Here is a 16271-nt window from a genome sequence, read left to right as displayed (position 1 = left end):
ACTTAGCAACTTTATTCTTTCACAGATTTCGGGTCAAGCTTTATGCAAAGGTCACATGGTAGCAGGGGCAATCATGTTTTACAGACATTTTCTAGTTCTTGAAGAGTTGATAAAGGAGATGATTAATCTTGATGAAAAAACCTTTAGCTAGGAATGATTAATTTTCACCATCTATTCTGAGAGTTTGCTGGTCAGTGTGATAGCTAGTTGATGGTGAAATAATAGTTAAACAACTTTTTATTTATAGACCTGATTAAATAAACTTGTGTTCTTTCAGCATGACCATGGTTACAGCCCACGACCTTATGACCTCAGGAACATGACGATCACTAGGGAAATGCAGGTAAATGATGTGTAGAGTGTGGATTTTAGTACAAATTGTTTGTCGAAAATGTGGACTGTTGAGGAGATCATTTAAATCAATGACAATTGTTTTTATCCATTTTCAGACACTTGCTGAGAGATTGGCAGAAAACTCCCATGACATGTGGGCTAAGAAGAAGAAAGAGGAATTGGAAGAAATGGGTAAAAATCTGATAAATGAGGAGATAAACTGTTGAAATGCACTGAAGGCAAATAGCACTGTAGATCTGCAAATAACATCTTTGAATAAAAAAATCTTCACTTTATTTATCATGCAATAATTAAAAAGGAACAAAACAGTCCCTGACTGAAAGGATGTGTGTCGGAGGAGGGTTGCAATATGTTACAGCAAATTAAATGGCCGTTCTGCTCAACTCCAATTGATAGGGATGGGCTTGTTACCAAGCTTTGGCTTATTCCCAAATAAGGTGAACTTATTGTGGTATATAGGCTTCCTGTTGCATATAATATTAACATTTCATAAAGAAATGACATTGTAAATCATGTTACAGGTGGAGGTGTCCACCCCCAGCTGGTGCCGTACGACACCCTCACAGACAAAGAGAAGAAGAAGGACCGCGACCACTCTCATGAACTCCTCAAGTTCCTTCAGTTCCTGGGATTCAGGATACACAGGTAGGTAGACTTCCAGTAACAGTCTGGCGTCTATGATAACTTGTATAGTTTCCTAGGTAAGTAGAATATCTATGGTGACTGTCATGGTCTCCATGACAACTAATGTTATTCCATAGCAACCGACAGAGTATCCATGGTTACTAATATTTTTCAGTAATTACTAGTAGTCTTAAAGGCAACTATAGCATGAGTGGACTATTATAATAGCTGTATTAGACTAATTATCCCAATGATTTGTAATAACAACTTGTTATATTATATGATTAACCTTGTGTGCGATTTCATCATTATAGTTCATTAATGGTATATTAACCTTTGTATATGGTTTTACATGTATATGGTAACCTAGTTTACATAAAATAACATGTTGACCATTTTAACCTTTGTATATAGAAAATTAACCTTTGTATATAGAAAATTAACCTTTGTATATAGAAAATTAACCTTTGTGTATGGAAATTTAACCTAAATATAAAGTAATGCTAACATTTGAGATAATCTTTTTAACCCTTGTATTGCTCTGATATGTAGATAGTTGGCACTAACAAGAGAATAGCTTTGATGGTAACAGTGAGATGTAACGTGCAATGTGATTACTCTGTTTAGTGAGAATGTTGACCCTTGGGAGGAAGGTCATAGGTATAAACACTACAACAGATATTGTTGTGTTCTCCTTCTCAAACCATATCGGTTGAAATCACGTTTTCAGATTTTTAACAGCCATCAACTTTTGCTGTGGTGTCTGCACCCTATATTTTGCTTTGCCATGAAATTATTTTAACTAACTTTGAACAAATGATGTGTGCATTGATTTCGTTTTTTTTTTTTTTTTTTTTTTGATAATTTGATATACGGAAAATTAAATCATAACACTGTTAATTAATTCCTCTGATTAGATCTTTTTGTAACATGGAAAAATTAAAAGTCAAATATATGTATTAATGTTCAAACTTTTAAAAGATAAAGGTGTGCTCACTCATACATGTACCAGTTCCCAAGGAAACGTTTCTCCTTCTAGTAAGATATCAAATACTAACTGTGATATTAACATTGCATCTGTTGCTGTGTGTGAGTCAGCCATTTTCCTCACTTCTATGTTTAAGTGTGCTTGTCTAATATACAAGTCTGTATTTTAGCTTTTAACACTTTCTCCTTGTTAATTTTTAAATTGCTTTTACTTCTAATTTTGCTGTTATATTTTAATTCCATACATCCATATTATTTACAGTTTTGTGTGCACTGTATGATAAATGTACATGTAGTACAAACATTTTGTATGTTGCTTTTAAAATGGACATTAAATCAATACCAATTGGAGAAGGACATTGTGATCTAGTAATAAGTCCTAACCTCTCATTACCGATATATTGACGCTATGCAAGGCTGTGTTTTCATCATAAACAACATTTCACAGTTACCTTGGGTAATGGTACTCTACAATCCTTTTATACAGCGAGATATCGCTACCAAAGAAATTAATCTGTGTTATATCAGCATGTGGAGTTCAGATCTAGAATGGCAGCCAGTATCAACAAAGTTCTGTTGTATTTCCCCAGGCTAACTCGTCCTTGGTTCTCCCTGTTATAACTCCAGTGTCAGTACGAAGTTTGGCATTAAATGTGTGACGAGAGGTGCATGATCTAACAAAAGGCATCTGCTATATATTACATCTGCATTTTGATATTGATAACTAATATCTGTTGATTGTTGCCATGGAAGTAAGTGCTTTATTTGACTGTAGAATGTTAAAAAAATACTTCTTTTAATAAAAATTAAAAAAAAGAAAAAGAAAAAAAAATGATTTCATTAGATTGTCAAATTGTAAAATAATAATTGAACAGTTTTCTTTGTTACTGTACAAATGATGTTGTTTCCTACAATGCCCTTGAATTTGAACAATAGGTGCACATACTATGCATTACAATAGTCAGTAATGTGAAATAGTGAACTGATGTCTTTCTTTGAACCAGTTGGATTATTAGCTCACCTGCCCGAAGGGCAAGTGAGCTTATGCCGTGGTGCGGCGTCCGTCGTCCGTCCGGCGTCAACTTTTTCATTCAAACAACTTCTTCTCAATAACCAAGAGGCCCAGGGACTTGATATTGGGCCTGTAGCATGCTGGGGTGAAGGGCTACAAAGTTTGTTCAAATAAATGACCTTGGCCTTCATTCAAGGTCACATGGGTCAAAAAGGCTATAATCTTTAAACGACTTCTTCTCAATAACCAAGAGGCCCAGGGACTTGATATTGGGCCTATAGCATGCTGGGGTGAAGGGCTACAAAGTTTGTTCAAATAAATGACTTTGACCTCCATTCAAGGTCACATGGGTCAAATAGGCTATAATCTTCAAACAACTTCTTCTCAATAACCAAGAGTCCCAGGGTCTTGATATTGGACCTGTAGCATGCTGGGGTGAAGGGCTACAAAGTTTGTTCAAATAAATGACCTTGACCTTCATTCAAGGTCATATGGGTCAAATAGGCTATTATCTTCAAACAACTTCTTCTCAATAACCAAGAGGCCCAGGTACTTGATATTGGGCCTGTAGCATGCTGGGGTGAAAGGCTACAAAGTTTGTTCAAATAAATGACCTTGACCTTCATTCAAGGTCACATGGGTCAAATAGGCTATAATCTTCAAACGTCTTCTTCTCAATAACCAAAAGGCCCAGGGACTTTATATTGGGCATGTAGCATGCTGGGGTGAAGGGCTACAAAGTTTGTTCAAATAAATGACCTTGGCCTTCATTCAAGGTCACATGGGTCAAATAGGCTATAATCTTCAAACGACTTCTTCTCAATAACCAAGAGGCCCAGGGACTTGATATTGGGCCTATAGCATGCTGGGGTGAAGGGCTACAAAGTTTGTTCAAATAAATGACCTTGACCTCCATTCAAGGTCACATGGGTCAAATAGGCTATAATCTTCAAACGACTTCTTCTCAATAACCAAAAGGCCCAGGGACTTTATATTGGGCATGTAGCATGCTGGGGTGAAGGGCTACCAAATTTGTTCAAATAAATGACCTTGGCCTTCATTCAAGGTCACATGGGTCAAATAGGCTATTATCTTCAAACGACTTCTTCTCAATAACCAAGAGGCCCAGAGACTTGGTATTGGGCCTGTAGCATGCTGGGGTGAAGGGCTACAAAGCTTGTTCAAATAAATGACCTTGACCTTCATTCAAGGTCACATAGGTCAAATAGGCTATAATCTTCAAATGACTTCTTCTCAATAACCAAGAGGCCAAGGGACTTGATATTAGGGGTGAAGCATGCTGGGGTGAAGGGCTACAAAGTTTGTTCAAATAAATGACCTTGACCTTCATTCAAGGTCACATGGGTCAAATAGGCTATATCCTTCAAACGACTTCTTCTCAATAACCAAGAGGCTCAGTGACTTGATATTTGGCCTGTAGTATGCTGGGGTGAAGGGCTACCAATTTTGTTCAAATAAATGACCTTGACCTACATTCAAGGTCACAGGGGTGAAATCGGCTTAAATCTGTAAGCAATAATTTTGCGATAGCCAAGAGCCTGCAAAGTTGCTGTAGAGCCAGGTGAGCGATACAGGCCCATTGGGCCTCTTGTATAACATTATATTCTGCCATGATAACCAAATAGTTTTGTGAAATTTCGTGATCTGCAGATTTTATAGAAAGTATATAATTTCAATATGTTGCTCATAGATACCAGTTAATCAAAAGTACAGTGCAATGGCTCAAGTGGTCTCTGTTCACTCAAAATTTTTGTGTCAACCAGTCAAATTATTTGGCTCTGACGGGACAAGCAACTATGTATAAAAATACATATTTTACACTCAGCAAGCCAGTAATATCATCTGGTGAGTTTAGTTTAGATAAAGTATACTGTGTGTTTCAAGTTTAAGGGAATTTTAAAGTCTGTTTAATTTTCTTCTTCTGCATACCACACTTAATTTTTTTCTCTTTCTCTTTTTTCCTTTTCTCCCATATTTGTTGTATTTGTCCATGTCTTTTTCCTTCCCTTTGTATTTGTCAATTATTACTCTCCTTTCCTCTGTATAATTGTTGTATATATCTCCCTCCATCCCTCTGTATGCGATTCTCTCTCTCCCTCTCTATTGTTGCTATTTCCCACCTACGTGTCCTGCCTGCCAATGTTTTTATTTGTGTATCTGTCACCCCATGTGAATCCCTGTAAACGTCACACCTTTTCTCCTGTCTATGGCTCACCACAGTGACACAGTAACAACGATGCCAAGCCAGAAAAAATCGTCTTCCAGGCCGAGCAAGGACTCCGAAGCAGACAGTGGGGTCGGCGTTTCAGCAACAGAAAAGCGTTTTGCATACAGCCTGCTGGAAAAACTACTCCAATACTTCGATGATGCAGCAATCCACATGACTCAGAACAGACCCAGTAGTCGCTTCTCCCGTCGTGAGAGCTACAGCATAGCCACAGAGGACGTCAAGTTCTTTGGAAAGGTGAGGAGAGGATATGGTTCTGTTCTCTAACTGCTGATATGTAAATTGTAGATAAATAGTTAGTATTCAACAGTACCATTTAAGTAATGTTGGTGATTTGTGTGAAATACTTCAACGTTTTTAATAAACTGAAAAATAATGTTGTCTCGTATGATAATGATCTGGAGACAGTCACTTTCTGAGGGTCCAGTAGACAATGGATATACAAAAAATGTACATATAATATCCTTATAATAACCTTTACTATGTTACACCATTCAGTTACCTGTAAAAGGACAGAATTTATTGGGAGATGATTATTATCCTATTACCAGTATTTGTATCAGATTTGATTTATAACAGTGTTAATAAGATACATTACCTTTAACCAGGTGGTGCTGCCTTTTGTGGAGAAGTATTTCGCTGCCCACCGCGAGTATTTTGTAGGCAAGCCAAACTCACCTACCTGCAGTGGTTCAGCCTCGGTGAAGGAGAAGGAAATGACCGCCAGGTAGGTCAACATTTCTACAGATATGGTTACATTACAAGAATGTCATATTTTTTTGAAGAAACTGTATAGGGTGTAAATGTATCTACCCCCTACAGAGCCCTAGTTTCAAGTAATGGTTTTCTTTTGATATTGCACAGGGTGATGATATGTTTTCTGCCATAAATATGTAGAATTTGAGAGAAATCAATCATGGTCCATAAGGGACCACAATGGCAAACCTCTTTGAATGGTTCATTCTATGTACTGATATAGGATGAGCTTGGGGCAGTATTAACAGCTGTATACATGTTCTTTTATTTGTGTTTGTAGCCTGTTCTGTAAGTTAGCCCAGACACTCAGGGCAAGGATCCAGGCATTCGGACACGATGTGAACATCTCCGTGCGTTGCCTACAGGTGCTCATCCAGGCTGTGGATGCCAGGTAGGTTTTATTATATGGTTGCTTTGGAGCAATTCATTGAGCACTGCAATACCATTATCATATAAGCCTTGTCCACAAATGAGCACGTTGCCTGCAAATAAGCCATCGTCTTCAAATAGGCCTTTTCTTCATTTTTGCAGCATCATCAGTTGTAAAGGAGTAAGCTAAAGTGGTTCACAAGAAAGTCCTCCCCAAACTTAAATAGTCAACTTTTACATTGAGAGAGGGGGTTTATTTGAGGATAAATGTGGTACCAATCTTTTACACTTAGTAGATTGGGTTTTATTTAAGGGTAACTTAAAGTAGAATCCATCAATTCGAGAATTTTTGATGCAACAAATCTGTAAGCGACTGAACCGTGTATGATAATCATGAAATTATATATATAATGTGATTCTTTTCCCTGTCACAGGTCTGTCATGAAGAACAGTCCAGAAATGGTGCGATCTTCATTGTTACCATTCTTCAACAATACAGCAGACGACCTTGCCCAGGTGGTGGACAATCTCAAACGAGGTCGTTTCAGCCATATCAAGGGCACCATTCTGAAGGGCGCCACTAGTCTCGACTTCGTCCACATGGTTGTCCTCCCGGTCCTGTCATCACTGTTTGATCACCTAGGACGCAGTCACTTTGGAGCTGATGTCATTGGTAAATATCATAGGTTTCTTGTGCAGGAAGCCTACAACAATAGGTAGTCTGAAATCTTACATTGAAATTACAACACTGTGTATTTATTGCAGGTCATCCATCTAATTGTGAGTGTCACAAGGAAGAAACTGAAGTTATCAAACGTCTACTTTACCACAGATTTCTCGAGCTCTAACAAACTATTGGTTCACGGTGAAAAATTAAAATTCATGATGAAAATATGTTACAAAGATTTCCTTAAATATTGAAGTATATGTTGTAAATGATGATGATGACGTCTTTTACAGTGGGAGATATTCAGTTGTGTTGCTACAGGATTCTCAACTCCCTCTACTCGCTGGGAACTAGCAGCTCGGAGATCGTGCAGAGGTAAGCGTGACCTTGAAACCCACCTCCAGTAGAACCCTAATGTTCCTCACATTCACCATACTCTACAGCTATGAAATATTTAAAAAAAAATTGATTTGAAGTCGATAAAGATTTATAATTTTTCCATTATTATTTCAGAGGTTCAAAATTGTTTCAATTTTAGTAATATTTTCCTAATTCATTAATTTTAGATAGCTTTTAATGGATTTAATGTATGATGATCTTATTATTTTCTAATTTTTGTGGAATCTATCAAGATAGCTGACAAATGTTATGATTCTAAAAAAAAAAAATGACTGCAAGTAATTGATAAGACAAAAGGCAGTTGTGGTATGTTATGTAATATTGGTTTGGTAATGTGAGACGCTCTCCCAGAAAACCTCATGCACTTCTACTACTTTTGAAGCAAGTTTCTCAGATCTGCTCAGATGATGGGCATGCATTATTTGAATTAGATTTCAATGAGAAAGAAATGTTTTTTATTGAAATTTATATTACACCTTATTTGAATCTTTTTTGAATGAAAACTTTTCTCAAAACATTTATTTATTTATTGTGTTCTTATATGAAGTTAATTTAAAACTGTATGAAAATGTTCTAATTGTTCTTATTAATCAGAGAATCTGTTCATAAATTTCTGGTAATTATGTATTAATTTGAACATTTTGAATTACCTTTCCAAGCTGGCTTCTCAATAAAACCCAGGAAGCTAGGTACATAATTGCCCTATATAATGGCAGTGGTCGAATGTCGTCGTGATGAATGTCCAGCATAATCACTGTGTATTATTATATGCTTTCTCAGTTTTCATTTCATACAGTATCGTAGTGACTATGTAGGCACCCAGCTTGTCCAAGTGGCAATAGTGTTGTCTCGAATTCACTTCAAATTCATAGAAATCATACTCCTTATTTAAGTTTCTTGTTTAATCCAGAATATTTATAAGAAAATGTCTTAAATTTTATTTGTATCAGAAAAAAGATATTCGTTTCAGTCAAAAAATTGTATCAGAAAAAAGATATTCATTTTAGTCTTTTTTTTTTAATACAATAATTGTTTTCAGGTAAAATCAAATTAGCTGTTATCAGATGTTTGATAATCCAGAGACCCAGATATATTTTGAAATATCTAGATTCCTACTTTAGTGACAGGAGTATCTAAAATTTTCTATTACACAGTGGTATCATGTAATCATATTTTGGGTGCTGTGTTAAAATTTTCAAAAACATATATATATTTGTAGTATCCAATGTTTCGTTGTTTCAGAAATTTCAAAAATTGCCACCATCTAGATTCTTCATTAAAGAATGTAGCAACAAAATAAATGTTCACATTTGCACAAAAACAAACTCATCTGGGTCTCTGTAGTGCAGAAATGTTATTTAATAGATTTTTAACTGGAATTTTTTATTGTAATATTTACTTAAACAATATATTTTTGAAATGATTTTCTTTTGTCACAGAAATATTTCTTATTTTGAAATAGTTCCAGCAAACTTAGTGTATAGAAAGTTGGCTTGCTCGGTTTGTAGTCGTATTTTCACATCTATGAATGTTTTGTTTTATTATTATTTAAAAAGATTATGACTGTACAGTTGTGTTTTTTTTTTCTTTATTTCCCCCTTTCAACGTCCTGTGCTGTAGGGAATCAGTCTTATCGGAGTTGTCCAGGTATAGCCATTGTAATTCAGCGTGTGATGTTCATTTCATGTTTATTCCGCATGTTGTGAATTATTTTTTAAAGCTGATTCCTGTTCATCTTCTGTACATAATCCTTTAGTATTTCATGCCAGGCTGTGTTACTTTATATTTTTTATTTCATCATCCATTTATTCAGCCCATCTTTCAGAAATTTCTTACCCATAATGCTTTGCAATTTTAAACTTCCTGTCTGATTTCCCATTGGCCTCACTGCTATTTAGACCGAAGATAGTAACGATTATTTGATGGAATGTTGTGTGTTTCCCATTTAGATACTATTTTACTTTCTTGTTATTTACAAACTATTTATTGACGGTTTCATTACCAATTGTTATATTGACATTAACTGTTATCAGATAAAAATTATCAATGAATTTCCTAAACAAAATAACATTGGCAAGTTACTTGTAAATTGGTTTTTGCTTATAGTGTAGTGTTGAAGTTCATACCGAGTAGACATGTTCAGCTGTCCTTATTATTGTATTTTAACAACTTAACAAAAAAAAATTACCAACTTGCAATGGCTGAGTTAGATCTAGAGTTAGTGTAGTTAGACCATATCATAGAGAATAATGAAGTTATGTTAAATCAGATATCTTCATTATAAAAGTTATTTGGAAATTGAAATTGAATTGAGAGTCTTGTCACTTAAAGGTTTAGCTCTACTAATGTGATAATGTGGATAGTTCTGTACTTGTCACTGTGTGCTTCTGTTGTGTAACAAAGTCTATCAGTCAATGTGTGCTTAATTTGCGTAACTCCATTCACACTAACCAAAACATATGTTTCCTTGCAATGAACAAAATAATCTGTTATAAAGTATATCAGATTCAGGTTTCAAAATAAAATTCTAGAGGTTAAATTTCAGCTGACTATCTAATACAAACAAAAATTGTACTTTACTTGTGTTGTATATTGGTGTGGGGACTTGCATGTACAACAATGTGGAAGTATTCCCAGTACTATTAAGAATTTCAGTGTATACTAACTTGCCTCTGTTGTTTTGTAATTTGTGATCTTTAGCTGCACAGGTGGTTCTATCAACTAGAACATCTGTTAGATTACTAGCTGGATACCTGTACAGGTGTTCGACTTTGGATACTTGTTGATACCTGTACAGGTGTTTGACTTTGGATACTTGTAGATACCTGTACAGGTGTTTGACTTTGGATACTTGTTGATACCTGTACAGGTGTTTGACTTTGGATACCTGTAGATACCTGTACAGGTGTTTGACATTGGATACTTGTTGATACCTGTTCAGGTGTTTGACTTTGGATACTTGTAGATACCTGTACAGGTGTTTGACTTTGAATACTTGTAGATACCTGTACAGGTGTTTGACTTTGGAGACTTGTTGATACCTGTACAGGTGTTAACTGTTTGACTTTGGATACTTGTTGATACATGTACAGGTGTTTGACATTGAATACATGTTGATACATGTACAGGTGTTTGACTTTGGATACTTGTTGATACCTGTTCAGGTGTTTGACTTTGGATACTTGTAGATACCTGTACAGGTGTTTGACATTGGATACTTGTTGATACCTGTACAGGTGTTTGACTTTGGATACTTGTTGATACATGTACAAGTGTTTGACTTTGGATACTTGTTGATACCTGTACAGGTGTTTGACATTGGATACTTGTAGATACCTGTACAGGTGTTTGACATTGGATACTTGTTGATACCTGTACAGGTGTTTGACTTTGGATACTTGTAGATACCTGTACAGGTGTTTGACATTGGATACCTGTAGAGACCTCTACTGGTATTTGACATCACATACCTGTCAATATATTTTTATATGTTCAACTCTACTGGTCAGGTGACTTTGTGCTATGAAATTTCACAAATACAAGTTCATGTTTTTGATTTTGAACTGTTTGTTTAGAATGTGGTGATATTAACATTGCATGATTTGTTTGCACCTGTTTGTAGCGTCTCTATTCTGTGATAAGATGTACAGTAAGGTGACCATTCCAGATGAATGGATATTGACCCAGATTATACATAGCCCTATTGAATCTTATAATAATGGGTGCCAAGATGCCTGTGGTATAAATGTATACCTATCATTGAAATATTAAAAAATCACATCATTTGATCTCATTAAACATTTCCACTTGCATGAATAACACTGTTCCACACAGCCTGCTGGTTCTCCCCACGAAGCTTGTAGCAAACACTTAATGCACCGTGTTATTTGCCATGTGGTAAAAATTAATAAGGATATCCATATAGGTTTATATTATATATATATATATATATATAAAAGTAATTGAATATTACTAGATTAGAATCTAGTTGTGAGGCCACCTTTTTTAAGGTAATTTTTTTTTTCAGATAAGAATTGGTTCATGACTAGATTATTAATCAATTAATTCCCAGAAACACTCCATTGGAGTGGAGGAAAGGAGAGGGGCTTGTTAGCTCCATTGGAGTGGGGGGGGGGGGCTCGTTAACTCCATTGGAGTGGAGGAAAGGAGAGGGGCTTGTTAGCTCCATTGGAGTGGGGGGGGGGGGGGGGGCTCGTTAACTCCATTGGAGTGGGGGAGGGGAGAGGGGCTCGTTAACTCCATTGGAGTGGGAGGGGCTTGTTAGCTCCATTGGAGTGGGGTGGGGGAGGGGCTCGTTAACTCCATTGGAGTGGGGGAGGGGCTTGTTAACTCCATTGGAGTGGTGGGGGATGGGGGAGGGGCTCGTTAACTCCATTGGAGTGGGGTGGGGGAGGGGCTTGTTAACTCCATTGGAGTGGGGTGGGGGAGGGGCTTGTTAACTCAATTGGAGTGGGGGAGGGGGGAGGGGCTTGTTAACTCAATTGGAGTAGGGGAGGGGGGAGGGGCTTGTTAACTCCATTGCAGTGGGGTGGGGGAGGGGCTCGTTAACATCCATTGGAGTGGGGTGGGGGAGAGGCTTGTTAAACTCCATTGGAGTGGGGGGAGGGGCTCGTTAACTTGTTTCTGTAATATCAAAATCACATTCAGGTCTTTTGCACAGTATCTTAACAACTACTAATTTTTCACATCAGAGAAATTTAGAAAATGTTGACTACTAAGTAGATGTAGGAATATTTTCTGTCATAAAATTAGGAATAGTCTAAATAAAACTAGTTGAGGTTTCAATTTGGAATAAATTCATATAAAACTTTGGATCTTTTAAAACTTCTATTTAGAACAGGTGACATTTGACTCAAATTGATAACCTAATTTTAACGTTAATTAGATTGTAAATCTTGTTTATGATGGTATGTAGTATCACTGTCAGTGTACATTGTAAACTGAATAGTAATATATTTTATTATTGTACACCGTAGCCATTGCAAGTTGGTTTTGAAATTATACAAATTTAAATTCTAAATGTTGCAGAAGGAATGTAACCCACTTTTTGCTAAAGATGATTTTATTTTTATTTCAACTAACTATTTTTATCACAATATTCAGAAAATTATTTACGTTTCATTCAATCACTACACTATTTTATCACCTTTATTCCTCCGTTATTTACTACTGACAAGACACTAAAGCTAACAACAAATAATTTATGCCAGTATTTTGCAGTTTAGCATATTGCTCTAGAATTGGAAATAAAATCTCCTGAGCAATAGGGGATATAATGTGTAAGTGGTAAATGTTTATTGTGGCATAGGGAATACAATAAAAATGTTTTACCTTATTTACATTGCCATATGTATAGATCTTACGATTCATAGACTTTATCTAGTTATCAATGAGTTATGGGCCTTTCTTGGGTAAGCAAGAAAGATCTTTAGATCTATATTGTCAATAACTTCATTTTTTTTAATTGTTTGAAATAACCAAAGGAACTTACACATTAGGTCATACCATACCTATTTCTATCCTTATTTAAGTATATTTAATAAGTTATTTATCTGTGAAGTTATAAAGTTGTATCCTTGTATATAACAACGTCTGTGTTTCCACCAGACACCGACCAGCCCTGGGAGAATGCCTGGGATCCTTCGCTGCCTGCTTCCCTGTCGCATTCCTTGAACCCGACCTCAATAAGTACAACAAGAACTCCATATTGTACGGACTGGAGGGCAAGATATCGGAACACTCACTCGAGGCTCAAGGTAAGTGTAACGACTCCCGGAGTGCTCGCTACATAGAAATGTCTATAACATTCTCAAGGTAAGTGTAACGACTCCCGGAGTGTTCGCTACATAGAAATGTCTGACATATTCTCAAGGTAAGTGTAACGACTCCCGGAGTGCTCGCTACATAGAAATGTCTATAACATTCTCAAGGTAAGTGTAACGACTCCCGGAGTGCTCGCTACATAGAAATGTCTATAACATTCTCAAGGTAAGTGTAACGACTCCCGGAGTGCTCGCTACATAGAAATGTCTATAACATTCTCAAGGTAAGTGTAACGACTCCTGGAGTGCTCGCTACATAGAAATGTCTATAACATTCTCAAGGTAAGTGTAACGACTCCCGGAGTGCTCGCTACATAGAAATGTCTATAACATTCTCAAGGTAAGTGTAACGACTCCCGGAGTGCTCGCTACATAGAAATGTCTGACATATTCTCAAGGTAAGTGTAACGACTCCCAGAGTGCTCACTACATAGAAATGTCTATAACATTCTCAAGGTAAGTGTAATGACTCCCTGGGTGCTCGCTACATAGAAATGTCTGACAAATTCTCAAGGTAGAAGAAATGTTCTGGACACTGAATGAATTGACAATGGAAAACAGAAAAATGTTCTGTGCACTCACTTCATAGAAATATCAGCAGAAAACATTCTTAGTATATGATTGGGTCAAAAGGTACACTAAAAATTCTGAAAACATAACTGGTGCACAACATACACTTAACAGCATTCTGAACACGGCATTGGGGCACAAGGTACACTGAACAACATTCTGATTGGGACACAAGGCACACTGAACACTTGATTGGGCACAAGGTACACTGAACAACATTCTGATTAGGGCACATAACATACACTGAACAACATTCTGATTAGGGCACACAACATACACTGAACAACATTCTGATTGGGGCACACAACATACACTGAACAACATTCTGATTGGGGCACACAACATACACTGAACAACATTCTGATTAGGGCACACAACATACACTGAACAATAATCTGATTGGGGCACACAACATACACTGAACAATAATCTGATTGGGGCACACAACATACACTGAACAATAATCTGAACTCTTGATTGGGGCACAAGGCACACTGAACAACATTCTGAACACTTGATTGGAGCACAAGGCACACTGAACAACATTCTGAACACTTGATTGGAGCACAAGGCACACTGAACAACATTTTGAACACTTGGTTGGGGCACAAGGCACACTGAACAACATTCTGAACACTTGATTGGGGCACAAGGCACACTGAACAACATTCTGAACACTTGATTGGAGCACAAGGTACACTGAACAACATTCTGAACACTTGATGTACCACTGTACTGTATCCCACACTAGAACAAGGATTATTGTTAATCAACTGTATCCCACAGAGGTGATGGACCAACTCAATGAGAACCTACCTGTACTAGACAAGATCATCTTGGAGATCGAGGAGTTGGCCCAGTCAGGTGGAAAATACCAGGAGGCCCCACATGTCATAGAGGTCACTCTACCCATGCTCTGCAGGTCTGTTCCTACAGTTTAACGTTTACTTACTTGTTGTTACTGGTCACAGATTCGGTTTCCATTCTTGTTTTTATTTGTATGGTGCCACTTAAGTAAATTCAACTCTTTGTCTTTCATTTACATTCTTTTCTTCAATGAATTTAATGTTTACTGTTATCCTCACTATAGTTTTGAATTATATTTTCAGTTACTTACCTTTCTGGCTGGTTGAGAGGCAAAGATCCATCGATTCGTAAGTATTATTTTGCATTTCATTAAATACCAAAAGGTTATTAAATTTTGATGAAATGGCAGAAGTTGGGAGATAATATGTGTGTAAACTGTCTGTCAAACAATAGTTATTGTTTATACAATAAATACAATGTATTTAAAAAATGTGTTTAAATTATATTTCAGATTGACACAGGTTACCACGGTAACTGGAGAGTTGATGAACAATGTCCTTGGTAATGTGCTCAAACTCATCAGGAACAATGTGGGCAGTGCTGACGCTCCCTGGATGAACCGGATAGCAAGTAAGTTATTCTGATGGTCTGCTTTGTCACTTATAAACTGTTTAACTCTGTCCATAATAGATCAGTAGTTTGTCCAATACATTTTGTTTGAAGTTATCTTTATAAAGTTGTGCTTATTTTCAAAATAAATGTTCACATTTTTATCTTTTTCTCCTGAAGGATAAACACTTAAACATTTCAGACAAGAGCATGTCTGGTCGAAACAGATTTATGAGGTTTGATTATGATGTTGCAAAGTTTATTCTAGAGTTTGTCATTTTGTGTGAAATTGGTTGATATTTGTATTATTATCACCAGCCCGAACTCAGCCTATCATTGTCAACTCTACTCCGGACATGATTAAGGAACACTTCTTGCCTATCGCCATGAAGCTAAGGGAAGGTAACTCTGGTGTAGAGCACCTGGAAAAGCGCCTGTTGGCAAGTAAACATAGCACTACAGATGTAGCTGACCTGGAACAGGAAACACAGGAGGTATGATATAAAGAGTCTGTCTTATTATAGTGATTTATCTCCCCTGAATGGAACTTTCACATAAGTTGTTTTATAACGTCACCCTGCAATAGATGTTGCAATTGTGATTATAAAATTTGTAAATCAATTCTAACACATAAATTGCATTATTTGGAATTAAAGATGTTATTATTCAAAATCTGGTTTTGGCTAATGTTGTAAATTTCAAACTGAGCCATATTTTTGTGACTGTCTGAATATACTGAGATCAATAATCTATAGTTATTATTTAATCAGATTGGCCTGTCTTGTAAAGCTATGATCATAACGAGAAGTAACATGTTGATATTACTGATAATGACCTTGACCTTGTTTCTTCAGGCATTTGGAATCCTGGTGAGAGACATCTATGCATTCTATCCACTGTTGATTAAGTATGTGGACCTGCACAGGTCACAGTGGCTCAAGAACCCGTCCGGGGAGGCTGAAGAGCTCTTCACATGTGTCGCTGTCATGTTCGGTCTCTGGTCTAGATCCATTGTAAGTACTCTGT

The 16271-nt window shown here is 36.7% G+C and overlaps 1 protein-coding gene across 1 annotated transcript in view; it reads left to right on the top strand.

The window, feature by feature from the left end:
• LOC117323648 (ryanodine receptor-like) overlaps window positions 1-16271 on the top strand; it is a 170788-nt gene that overhangs the window by 108693 nt on the left and 45824 nt on the right. The window contains 15 exon segments of the mRNA XM_033878977.1: window positions 278-343; window positions 450-525; window positions 876-999; window positions 5219-5462; window positions 5834-5952; window positions 6262-6372; window positions 6785-7023; window positions 7311-7392; window positions 9037-9063; window positions 13045-13193; window positions 14616-14751; window positions 14939-14983; window positions 15148-15266; window positions 15564-15739; window positions 16100-16258. Coding sequence (XP_033734868.1) covers window positions 278-343; window positions 450-525; window positions 876-999; window positions 5219-5462; window positions 5834-5952; window positions 6262-6372; window positions 6785-7023; window positions 7311-7392; window positions 9037-9063; window positions 13045-13193; window positions 14616-14751; window positions 14939-14983; window positions 15148-15266; window positions 15564-15739; window positions 16100-16258 — 1872 coding nt within the window.

This window comes from Pecten maximus, chromosome 3 (assembly GCF_902652985.1).
Source record: "Pecten maximus chromosome 3, xPecMax1.1, whole genome shotgun sequence".
NCBI classification, from domain to species: domain Eukaryota; kingdom Metazoa; phylum Mollusca; class Bivalvia; order Pectinida; family Pectinidae; genus Pecten; species Pecten maximus.
This window is presented reverse-complemented; position numbering and strand designations above follow the sequence as displayed.